This window comes from Camarhynchus parvulus, chromosome 1, assembly GCF_901933205.1.
Source record: "Camarhynchus parvulus chromosome 1, STF_HiC, whole genome shotgun sequence".
Lineage (NCBI taxonomy): Eukaryota > Metazoa > Chordata > Aves > Passeriformes > Thraupidae > Camarhynchus > Camarhynchus parvulus.
The window spans coordinates 16,180,526-16,193,786 of record NC_044571.1 but is presented as its reverse complement, the minus strand read 5'-3'; the positions used below and the strand labels follow the sequence as shown (position 1 = coordinate 16,193,786).

The window sequence follows — 13,261 nt, the reverse complement described above, 5'->3', positions numbered from 1 at the left end:
GCTAAAGACTCAAGATGTGGGTTTTACTCTGAGAAAGAGAAAACGTGAGAATGTGAAAGGGAAGGAATGGGGACCTAGTTCTCTTAAAGCATGTTCAAAGTTGCCACAAATTTGTTTTAGCTAACAGTGATAAGAAAAGAGTTGGCTTAAGGTGTTAGGGTATTTATTTTAGGTATAAGAATAAGTAATTCTGAAGAGATTTTGTTGACGTTTGTAGACTCTTCAAGAGTGGAGGGTTTAAAAAAATTATTAGACAAGCATTTCTTGCAAGGTCCTGTTTGTATTTCATCCTGTTTAAAACAGTGGGTTGGATGGTGTTTTTGTATGAGAAATTTATAACCTCTTCTCAGGAAAACAATGTTTTAAAAATTGTAAGCAAAATAAATTACTGCCTCTTCAGCATCATTTTACAGCATTTCTGATGGTGCAGTGTAATCTTGTTTGGATAAATGCTCTGTGATGTCTTAAGATGAAATATCTTTGTTTTGTAGCTTTAAAATACAATAATTCAAGAAGACAGCACAGACCTAATGTGATTAGCACAAGGTTCAGAGTTATGAGTCTCTGTTCTCATCCCGGATCAGTGGTTTAGTGCTTGGCCTCAGACATGTTCCTGCCTTCTTAGTCCCATCTGTAAAGTCAGGATATTGCTGATGTGGACAGGGCCAGATGGCTCCTCATAGAGAGTACTTTTTAGAATTGAAGTAAAGTCTGAATAAAGGCCTAAATATATTAAAAAAAATACAAAAATTATTTGTTTGAAATATTATATTCATTAGTTAATTCGTGGGAAAAAATTATCCTGTGCTATAAGACAGCCTTAAAAGTACATTTTTTCTGAATGTAGCTTAATTTTCTGAATGTTGCGCTTATAGTGAAAGATTTCCTGTTGCAGAGCAGATAGTAGGTATGCTGTTTCTTACTTACATATTGGCAAGCCAATTATTACTTACAAGCTGGATTTGGTGCTGGATAATCTCAAGGTAGAAACTGGCCCAGGATGTGAAATTTTTTGTCCAAATGCTTAGACTTTGTGAATTTCTACATTATCCTAAGTGAATACTACCCTATAGTAAAATAGGATTTAAAAAATTCTCTTCAAACACTCCAGCATGGATGCAGATGCACATTTGCAAACTTGTCTTTTTTTTCTACTCATACCCTCCATATACATGTATATAACACACTTTTCCTTGCTCATGAGATTTAGGGAGTATTTAGTGATCTCTCTTCAATTCTTTTGAGGAAGAAAACATCCAGGGTATGTTGAAGACATAAGGAAATAAAATAATACGGGATCAGAAACTACCAATAGGCTCATGACTTTACAGAAAAGTGTGAGTGGCAATGTAGGGCTATAAATATTTGTTCTACCAATAAGTTACATGAAGAATGTGAACAATTACAGTGACAAGCCACTGGTGCTTTGCATGGCTTTGGCACATTTTCCTGTTTCCCTGATCATTATAGATATAAAAGCTTCTTTATGATTGTCACTCCACAGGAAGACACAAACATTTTACAATTTGGTTTATGTTAAAATTGGAGGAAGCGTGGAAGCCTTGTTTTACCTAAGCTACTGTTGAGGATCAATATAGCAGACTTGGGCTGTAAAAAATTCTCAATTATTAATAAACCACTTCAAAATAAAGCAAAGTCAAAAGAAAAATACAGAGACTATTTAGGAATAAAAGCATTCAAACTAATGTTCTTCCATTTTTCTTCGAAGTTCACGAAATGTAATTTATGAAAAGTAACACTAGTACAACTAATGGATGCCCCCAGCAGTGTGCACTGCTTCTCATGGTGTTGCCAGCAGCATGACCACAGCAGTTACCGTGAAACTCAAATCCTTGAGCTTTTGCCTTTTTTCACTAAAAATACTTGGGAATTATTCGTTAATGTTTAGTATTATGTTAATGTTTTGTATTATTTAGTATGTTTAGTTTAATGTTAAGTATTATTAATGAGTAGTACTGTATTTGCACTCTCAAATTATCTCTGAGCTATTTTTAACCTTTTTTTAAAATAAATATGTTACTTATGTTAGTTCTGAATCTATTTTAAACCTCCTGTCAATCATAGTGCCACAAAAAAAAGTTAGGTTGATTATTTCTCACTTGAGAATGATTTATTGGCTGCCCTAAGAATCAAGAATACTTTCCTTGATTGACTAGATGCTTACCACACATCTAGAGTTATTTGTTTCACTATAATATTTTACAGTTTTCATAAACAACTGAATTTTTCAGTGCTTAGGACTGCCATTAATTACATGTCTTGATTCACTAGTTTCTATTTTTTAAACATTTTATTAATGCATTACGTTGTTTTCATGATCAGTATATTTACAGTGTATTTTTTACAGTTTCCAGCAGTCAATCATCCACAATCTCTAGAGAGAAGATACTTGGGAATTTTAAGTGGTGTATTGCTTGATCTTATGAAGGTAGGAAAATGTCTTTTTTTCTCTGTCTGTGATATGTAGGAATATATATAAGTAACTTTTTACCTTTTTTCTTACATAATGCATCTTAGAAGGACTTTGAGGCCTCCCTTTTGAGATACTTTGATTCCACCATTGTTTGTAGTAAGACTTGGTATTTCCTAGAAATCAGGAAAATATCCCTTGCAAATGCCAGGAGAGTCTGTTCAATTTTAACTGATTTGATAAAGAATATGTAGCCCAGACAAGGCATCATCACCATCCTTTGCAGGGTTGTGCATTCATACTGACATCCATGCACTGACTGCTGGAGTGTGATCATGTTTAGATACATCCACAGAGTATTGGGCTAACCTGAGTTGTTTTCCATTTGTTGTTGGGTAAGTGTGAGGACAGTTGTCAAAAACAAAGTTGACACACAGGAGTTCTGGGTTTTTATCCAAACTCTTAATCTGCTTGCTGTCACCTGTACATAGTGTATATGTTAGTTTACTCTTCAGTCCTGTTTTGGAGCAAGTAAGCTAGTCACACATGGCCAAACTAGGTTATAGTCCTGAGAGTTCTTTTTATGTGGGATCAGGAGAAGCTCATTCCCCACAAAAACATTGTGCTTTGCATTTGTGCTGTGTTCCTGGTGTGGAACACATGTTGTTGTCCTTACTACTGTACTATAGAAATACTCCCATGGTAAACTGCAGTACAACCCTCACATCATTTCATCCCCAGTGGGCTGAAGAAAGAAGCCATAGTATCCAAAATTAGGTTTATAATCATAGAACCACCGAAGAATTAAAGGCAATATGGGACACACATGAAGTGTGGATATGGCTAATCAACTCTGAATGAATTGTATGATCCCAAACCCCTCTGCACCAGTTGTCATGGAAAACAGAGATGCTTTGGGAAATACTTGGGTGTTTACTTGCTTTTAGTAGTATTGCTGTAGCCAGCAGAAATCCACGAAATTTGCTCTACGCTTCTTCAACACAGCCAGTTCAAATCCCTTTGATCTCCTTGCCTTATGAAGAGAGTCAGCATGGCTTTTATCTTGGTTTCAAGGAGTCTGCCATATGATACACTCCAGTGCATATAATTACTTGTTTTGGTATTATACTTTCTCCTCTATTTTCTAATTCATGTAAATTTTTTTTCATAGTTAGCTGCAGCTCAAGATCTGGTAGCATATATTGCAGAACAGAAATGTCAAGATCAGTCTTAAGGCCATTGTTGTATGTACTGGGAGAGGGTTTATTTTCATTTTATCCTAAGTTTTATGTAATATTTCAGTGTCTTTTAGGTTCTTTTGATATGATTTAAAAGTTGCAAAGTTGTGAAATGAAGCACTTGAGTTTTAGAGAAGCACAGGTTTCTAAATAATTTCATTATTTTCATCTTTTCTGTTGACATTTCTACCTACAAGGTGAGAAAGGTCAGGAATTCTGTAGAGGGGTTATTTTGTGTTTGATCTGCATTTCTTAATTCAAGAATTGGAACCTTGTTAAGCGATGTGCAGACGCCTACAAGGAGAGAACAGAAGGGACTTGTGGTTAAGTTGCAAATGCTGCACATACTTTGCTGTGTGCCTGTCTCTTCTGCAGACAAGGGACAGTCTGACACATGTCCACACTTGTGCTCCTCATTATCTGCATTCCCAGGGACCTCAGGTCAGATTACTAGATTACTGAATAACGCACACTTCAATTTATGCCAGCTGAAGTAGGGAGTTATTAACATATATCTATTTAGAGAGCACTTCTGGACTAGATTAATGATGAGGCACCAATTTGACCTTGTTGCTTTGTTGTTGCTCCAGACCTCTTTTCTCCTTCACAAGTCATGCTGGTTTGCAAGTATTAGGGAGTTAGGAACTGGTTTTGCATGTTATGACTTGGCCATTCAGTTGTCTCTGCCATTCAGCACCAGACATGCATTTCCTCTGAGCTGTTTGCTAAAGAGAATACTTGTAGAACCCTTTCTTTTTGCCCTTGGTTTTTTCACTTGCCTCAGTTGGACTTCAGCCTTCTGAAGAGTGGCCTAACCTTTGTGCTAATACACTGCTTTTATAGTCCATCTTTGTATCCTGTCCTTCACTCTGGTTCTCACCCACTCCTTGCATTTTTGTTTATTAGGAAATTCCCTGTTTAGCCAGCCTGAACCTATGAAAAAGATTTTGGTCTTCTACACAGTAAGATGCTTTGCTCCTGAACTCCAGATAAATTTTCCATAAAAATCAGTGGCTGTCCTGGACATCTTTCCTCTTATGGTAGTTTTTCAGGAGATCATGCCTGGTAATTTTGTATAGAAAATGGAATTTGCTTTCCTGAAGTCCTGGGTCTTATCCCTGATGTTAACCTTCCCACCTCTTCTTTCAGTCCTAACTGTAATCATCTCATGGTTGTTACAGCTCAGAGTGTCTTCTCTCATCAGATTTCTCACCAGTACTTTACTGTTGTTGAGCAGCAGCTTAAGTGAACTGAAGTCTCCTCCTTGGTTAATTTGCCTCTCCAGCATCTACATTAGGAAATTTCCACCAACTGAGTCTAGAAATCTCCTGGAGCATGTACACAGGTTGGGTGTCAGGATAGCTGAAGTCTGCTGTGAGGATGAGGATCTTGGACCAGGAGGCTTTTTTTTCTTGTTATAGAGAGTTTTCCTCTTCATCACCTTCATGCTCTTCAATGCATTGTTGGTAACAAAATCCCATCATAACATGCCAAATGTTGCTTTCCCTTCTAATCCTGACCTAGAGAAGGTCCATGGATAAATCTTTTGTTCCATGCTGACATTGGATATGATCCAGGAAGTCAATTTTGTGGAGTGTAACTCCTCTCCCTGTCCATCCCCTTCCATCTGAGACCAGTTGTACCCATCAGTGACCATGCCTCAGCCATGAAGCCTGTCCCACTACCTCTCTGTGACTCCAAGCAGATTCCCAGCCTTGTGATAACTTATGGACTTCCAGTTCTCCTTGCTTGTCATCCCGCCTGTGTAATGTAGTGTACAGGCACTTGAGAGAAGCCTCTGGACATCCTCTCTCCTGAGGGGGAATGTGGCCTCCTCCTCATGTTTCTTCAGCCTTTTGAGCCACTGTAGTGATGAGCACCAGAAAAAAAGGGGGAAAGAAGTTGTTAATCATTCAGCATGTCATACATCTCAGTGTGTCCCTTGAGAAAGAAAGATGCTGCATACTGTATGACCAAACTGCATAGGAGTTTGGTTTGCCACTTGCTTTGTTTCCTGAGCATTTTCCATTTTGAAGTGCAGGGATCCTGTGAAGGGAAAGCCAGTTTGTGGTCGAGTGGCTGAATATGGTGTTAATGCAGTGTGTGTGTGTGTGTGTGTTTATGCGTGTGTAAGTATAGACACACATTGATTTCTTCTCTCTTAAATATATACAACCCTTAAGAAGTAGCTGGTTTTTCTACTTAATAGCCATTCAAACTTTTAAGCTTGCTAACAGTCATGCTTGTTTGAATATTCCAGTGTAAACTCTGTATTGCTCTTTTCCTGCAAGAAACCTTTCAAACTTCCCAAAATACTCAAGCTCCTGTTTTCAAGTTTTGTGATTAAATATTTTCTACGTGTCAGGAAGTGTCTTTATTTAGAATCACAACTGGTCTAACAGAATTATAAGGCAAGTGTTATTCTGAATACATTGTAAACAGTTTAGAGAATTCTTTGAAAATATGGGTGGACTAGAACTCTATAAGCTAAGAACAGAACTCTTATATTTGTGTATTTTAAAAAATACTAAATGTTAAAATAATGTTTGTTTTTGAATAAGAATGTTCCCATATAGTTGTTTTGTTTGTTTGTAAAGCCTGTTTCATTGCAGCATTTTATTACTGGTAAATTTAATATTTTTGATTCAAAACAATGTTGTAATGTTTATCCTGAAAAATATGTTTAAAATACAAATATTTGAAACGTATATAGATAGATATAAAACATATTTTAAATGTTTTAGATATCTTTGTATTTTAAATATACTATCACATATGTGTGCATATAATTATATACATATAACACATATGGCATTATATAAATAAACACATGTGTTTATTTTGTATCATATGTAGTTTAATGCATCATGAAATTATTCTAGCAGTGACATCTAATCACAGAAACTCTGGAGATCAAAAAATTACCCATTAATGTTCTTTATTTTGTTGTGGGTTTTTTTGTTTCGGTTTGGTTTGGTTTTGGTTTTTTGTTTTAGGTTTCTGCGGGGTTTTTGCTACTGTAAATACAGATACTAACATTTAAATTTTGGCATTTGTTTTTCGAAGAACTTACTGAAGTTGGATCCAGCAGATAGATATTTGACAGAACAATGTTTGAACCACCCTTCGTTTCAAACCCAAAGACTCTTGGATCGCTGTGGAAGTTCACCTTCACGGTCAGCTAAGAGAAAACCCTACCATGCAGACAGCAACACTTTATCTAACAGGTAAATGTAGTCTTGTCACTGTTACCACTGTCATTTGCTCTGCCAGTGAGTGAGTTGTCCTGCTCACATGCAGCATCACCTACAAGAAAAGTGGTTGTTTGACAGCTTAGGCACACTGAGACATGTATGCTGTTCTGTGTTGCAGTTGTGTTCTGTGTTGCCTCACTGAGTAAAGGAAGCAGACAGAGTATTTACAGCTACACAAGCTGAAATTTTTGCTTACTTTCTGCATCAGGCTTCATGTGTCTTAAAAAAAAAAGAGACAATGTTGAAGCCATTTCTGTGTATGACAAAGAAAAATAATTGGCTGATCCACCTTAAAAAAATGTTAGCCTTTTTCTTGAACAATAGGAATTTTATGGCTTGGAAGGTGCCCAAGATTCCAAAGGAATGCTCTTTTCTTTGGAATGCTACCACTGCTGTATATGTACAAATCTGTCCAAGATTTTGATATTTAAAAGCTTAAAGTTCACACAGACTTGTAGCAGCTAAATGTCCTGAAAATTGTGCACATTGATCACATTCCAAATTGGAGATGAACAGAATTTTGTCTACAGTTGCAGTTGTGGATCATGTCTCGTCTATTTGTCCTCAGACTCATAGCAGGATATGTTTGCTCAGTGACTCCCTTGCTGGACCCACATAGCTTGAGAGAAGCCACATAATTTTCATACCTCAGTGAACCAGGTTTACTGCCAGATGAAATACTTCAGTACAAAAAGCTTCTTGTTATTGCTCTGATAAATGCATTCATAAAGGTCACCCTCTGAAGTATGCAGAATATTTTAATATTCTATATGCAGGCTTTTAATCCTGGCCATGTTTTTCTTTAGCTTATCCTGTGAGATTCAAAAAATTGCTCCTCTATTTTAAGACTTGGGATGACATTCACAATCTATACTTTGCAAAGATAGACACCAAAAAGTTTTAGCTGCCTTTACAGATGCTTAGAGTAGAAGTTTTACCATTAGACATATGGCAGCAGAAAGAAAGACCTACATCCACTGGAAACTTGTCCAAAAGGCTTGCCTAGTGAAAATACTAGGTTCCTCTATCTCTGAAGTTTTCAAAAATGTACTTGCTGTTAACAGAAAAATATTTTAAACCAGCATTAAAATTGTTTGAGTTTTAGGAAGTGTAATGAAATAGATTGAGACCACTGGAAGTGATTAATACAAAAATCCTAGGTATATAAACAGCTAGCATTATCCAATTATAATTAACAAAAAGATCAACAAAAGTACAGTGAGCTCTCACTTCAACCCTCAGTAATATATCTGAGTTACATCATAGAAATAAGTTAATTGCAGAAATAAGTTAATTGCTCATAGCCTGCCTAGGTCCATGAAGGCAAACAAACACAGCTCCAGTACTGTTCAGTCTTGGCTATTGCAGTGCCAGCCTAAATCCAGAAGCTGAACTGGTTTAATGCCAGAAAACCTGAGATAATAAATCCTGCTCAAAAAAAATCAGTCTTGGGTATTGCAGAGCCAACTCATATCTCAGTCCTGTAGTCCCAAAACCAGAAGAGCTAGGAAATAGAGTAGAGGATAAGGACACAACCAAGTAGCTCTGCACCAAGTCAGTCTGGTTGCAGAGCCTTTCAGCTGCAGCTTTGGAATGAGTTAATGTACCAAAAGCTGTGATAGTGCCAAGTTCCACAAAAACTGTCTTCCTGTGGTAGACCTGGCTTTGGGTTTGGTGTTCCAGGGCTAGCTCAGGCTCACCCCATCTTTTCCCCTCCTTTCCTCTCCCCTCCTCCTCCAAACCAGGAATACACAAGATAGCCTGGAGCATTGATTGTATCAGGGCTTTTTGACAGTGCTGACATACATGATTGTTCTACCTTCCTTTGATATACCAGGTGTATTTAAGATTTTTTCCATTGATATGCAGCTAATTTTTATAATGCAGTGCTTCACTTAGCGATGTACTCACATCATACACACATGCATAAATGGGCAAATATATGATGGAACTTCTATTATTAGATTTGATATCTTCAGGGTTTTTGTCAGCAAAATCATTAACCAAAGCAGAGTTTGCCATCAGATTATAACCAGAAACAACTATGTACGAACACTTGCAAATCTGTTATTTTAGTGAACCTTCTGCTGCCTTAGTTGGCAATATTTGATCTTACTGCAGTTAAATTTTTGGTTTTAAATGGCAACTGAAATGGGTGTACTTTTTTGAAGTTATTAATACATGAATAAGTAATCTGATATATTAATGCTTCTTTATGCATTTTAATATAGAAATCAAGCCAGCAAAAGTTCTGCTTTGCAGTCACACCACAGATCAAACAGCAAGGATATGCCACTAGGGGCTGGCGGGCCAAGAGAAGAGGGGCTTCCAGCAAATGAAAGCTTTTTAAATGGAAACCTTCCTGGACCTGCACCTAGTCCAATGCACGCAAAAAAACCAAGCAACACACCTGGATCTGGCAACAAGGATATAGCCAATAATAACATGCCACATCTTCTCAGCCCCAAGGAACCAAAGGGAAAAACAGAGTTTGATTTTAATGTGGACACCAAAAGTTCTGATGGTTCAGGCACAAAGTACCTGAAGTCTAACACCAGATCTCAGCAGAACCGGCATTCCTTTATGGAAACTTCTCAAAGCAAAACTGGGACGCTGCAGCCTGGCGACAAGCACAGTCGCCACAGCTACATCGACACCATCCCACAGTCTTCTAAGAGTCCCTCCTATCGGACAAAATCCAAGAGCCATGGAGTTCTGACAGACTCTAAATCCGTGGGCAACCTTTCTGAGGCCAGGGCCCAAGCTGCAGAACCAAACACCAGTAGGTATTTTCCATCCAGCTGTATGGACCTGAACTCTCCTACCAGTCCGAGCGCTCCCCGGCACAGCGATAACAGAACTATGCTCAGTCCATCGGCCAGGAACAACCGCAGCGAGGGCACCCTGGACACCCGAAGGCCACCAACCAGACACTCCAAAACAATGGAGGAGTTAAAACTGCCAGATCACATGGATGGAAGCCATTCCCACTCTCTGTCTGCTCCACATGAATCTTTTTCCTATGGTCTAGGTTATACCAGTCCTTTTTCTTCCCAGCAGCGCCCTCATAGACACTCTATGTATGTGAGCCGGGACAGAGTGAGGTCAAAGGGCTCAGAGGGTGGCTTAAGCGTAGGGCAAGGGATGGCAGCCAGAGCAAACAGCCTGCAACTGTTATCTCCACAGGTGCAGCATAAGTCACTCACCAGGTCTGTTGGCTCATCACGAGAAGACTGTACAGAAGATTCTAATAGGGTTAGTCCAAAATATTGCCTCTTACTTGAAGGTTTACCTTTCTCTTTTTAACTCATGTGGGGCAGTGGCCTGCTTTCTGTCTTCTGTTTGTTTCTTTGCAGTTATTAATTTATTTGTCTTGTATAATACGGAGATGTTGTTGGGGGCTTTTTTTCAGAAGGGCTGAATATTTCAAGGTACTTTTAAAAAATGGGCTATGAAAACCATTATCTTAAAGTACTGAAATGTGAGAATGGAAAAATCGTCTCCAAAGTTAAAATTTCATTAGTTGTTTTTAGTCCTTGGTTACATGGTCTGATGTAATTTTTACTGTATCATTTTGCTTAATTATCTTTCTCATTTGTGTTTTTATTTAGCTTTTCCTATATGTATTTCTGTTACAAATGCTGTTGTTAATTTTTGAAGCCAGTGTTTCATTCAGGTATAGCAGGCTATTATTCCTGAAATACCCTAATTTACTAGAGAAATATCAAGACTAGCAATATTTCTTTAGATTGGTATGATAAGTAGCTGGTGTAATCTAGAGATCTAATGTTGTAGTGGCCACTGGTAAATTGACTCCTCACAGTGGTAACTGTCAGTGGATACCTGGTTGTGTTTTTCTGTGAGCATTAATTAAAGAGAGAGGACAGGCTGGTTCTGGTGTTGATTTACATTTGTTACACAACACTTCTGAATTATCTCATGTTTTACACATCAGATATATAAAGATGACTGTATTTGTTCTCAGAGCTTTAAATTTCTCTATTAACAAAAGAGACAAATACAAAAATGAGTGTTTGTTTCTCTATGCCTACACTGTGATAAACTGACTTCTAAGGAGAGAACATCTAGTTCAGATTTGTTGACAACTTGAAGAAAGTTAAAAAGCTGCAAATAATATTTAATGTCCAAAGATTATGGTTTACTATGAGAAACTAAAATACTCTGCTCACTAAAAAATATGTGTAGCTGACCTAATAGGAGTCTACGAGTACCATAAAAAGAAGAGTTTCAGGTAGTGGTTGTCTCCTCAGTCCGGCAGAGAAAAAAAGACATAATATGTTTTTTCATCCATTGCACATCTCCTCCATTCAAGATTATGTATATCAAACATGAGAAAATATCAAAATAGAAGTGCAATGGAATAATAATTTTTAAAAAGCTACCTAGAAGAGATTACAGCAGCTCCATTTCAAAAACAGTTTTTTCCTGTGTTCTTATTTTTCTGTCTCTCTCATTTCAGTCAAATTAAATGTTACTTATTCTTCAGGATATTATTTGGAAGGGCAGTAATATCAGTGTTTCTGTTTTTGATAATAAAAGGTCACACTGCCTTGTATTCTTCAGTTCATTTTCTGCATTATGCAGCAGATAGTAATTTGAAGTCATTTTAATTTTATTTCGTACTATTTAGAGGCCAGTTGTTTTTATTGGATCATTCTTTGTCATTGAAAATGGGTTGACAGATTTTTATTTTAATTAGGAAAATCGATATGTATTGTAATGCTTATGTTTTTGTTCATTTTCATTTGCTTTGGAAAGTCTGTTCATTCAAGATAAAGAACTTTATCTCTTATGGTCAGTATTTTTAAAACTTCAGCCTTCACTTAATGCTTTTAAATCTGTATTTCAACCATTAGAAGTATGAAAGGAAAATGACTTTTCTGAAATGGATGCTAAGTCTGTGAATTCACAGAGCTGGTTTTTATTTGTTTATACGCCTCTCAGTAACAAATCAAATTGTCAATCTTCTTATGCCTCATGAAGGCATTTTCACAAAGAAGTCATTCTTTGGCTTCTTCCTATCCTCATTTCCCCCCCCTTTTCTACTTTGTGCATCAGGAGTCAGAAAACTTCGCTCCCTTCAGGATTAGTGAACTAAAAACTCATTAATAATGTGTATTCTCATAGATTCTTTACTGTTTTCATATTTATTTTTTCTGATCAGTTCCCCTAGGTTTTTTTTCTCTGCTCATCTTTGGTGAAGTTTCCTCACTTCCATGTTTCTAGTTTCTCATTGATTTTCTTTTTAGCTCTACCAAGGCTTTTTGCAGAAAAACATTCTTTTTTTGCCAAGCTTTAAATCTTATTTTAGAAAAAAATCAAGAAAAAACTCTCATCTAGTCTTAGTTTTAGGACTTTTCAAGTCTCAACACAACAGTTTTGTTTTAAGGGTTTGTTTTTTTTTACATTTAAATTAAATGTACACGGAAAGGGTTAAGCAGAAAAAAATCAAATGCAAGTTGCTATTACTGTCTCATATTTGAAACTTAACTGCTGATTAAAAAAGGGTATCTAATACAAGTAGTAATTTAGTCAAATGCTTCAGCCTCTGGTAAATTTTAGAAGAATCCAGCTGGGATTTGAAGCATTGTTTTAGCTGCAGTTCTGGCTTCAGTTTCAAGGTTTGTTTTCTCTGAGAGAGTGAGACCAGAACTTCATCCACAAAAAGCAAAGTAGATTTTGGAAATCACTTGTGCAGGGAATTGAAATCCCAGTTTTTAGTTTTGATTAGGTTTTTTTGTGGCTTTGCTTTTTAACCTTTGTCCTTCTTGTACATTCTAGATTTCAGTTAGTACAGGGGTTTCAGTAGTTTCCTAAGGGGACTTTGAGAGAGCATTAAGTTTCATGTGGTCAGTCCATACTGAGGGAAAAATTGTAGTTTCTGATTCATTTAAGAGTGGGGTTAAGTCATATTTGGTGGCTAATTATGTGCATAATGTTTCTACTGGCTCACTAACTGTTACTTGAAGTACTTCCAGTACTGTTTTCAGGAAAATAGAATAAATTAGAGGTAATGAAATGCTTTTAGCTATCCTGGGTGACTGAAGAAATTTGCCTACAGATTTCTTAGTTCAGAGACTTTCTATTATTTTGCATACAGTAGATTTTGTGATTATTGGTACCTGTAGGTAATGATATTAAGAGACAAGAGATGATATGATATGATATGCTATGATAGTGCTTTGGTATTGCAATTATCTCAAATTAGATGCATTCCTATCTGCTTTTTAATGTTTGCCAGTAGCAGAGTGACCAGATTCCATCAGAAATTAATTTAACAAGCCTCCAGTAAAAGATTCCTCCAGAGGTGTTACAGC

General features: G+C 36.9%; 1 protein-coding gene across 1 annotated transcript in view; it reads left to right on the top strand.

The window, feature by feature from the left end:
• Positions 1 to 13,261, top strand: part of CDKL5 (cyclin dependent kinase like 5) — a 124,301-nt gene that overhangs the window by 93,637 nt on the left and 17,403 nt on the right. The window contains exons 10-12 of the mRNA XM_030957525.1: positions 2,369 to 2,449; positions 6,736 to 6,896; positions 9,155 to 10,178. Of these exons, the coding sequence (XP_030813385.1) occupies positions 2,369 to 2,449; positions 6,736 to 6,896; positions 9,155 to 10,178 (1,266 nt within the window). The remainder of the gene's footprint in view (positions 1 to 2,368; positions 2,450 to 6,735; positions 6,897 to 9,154; positions 10,179 to 13,261) is intronic.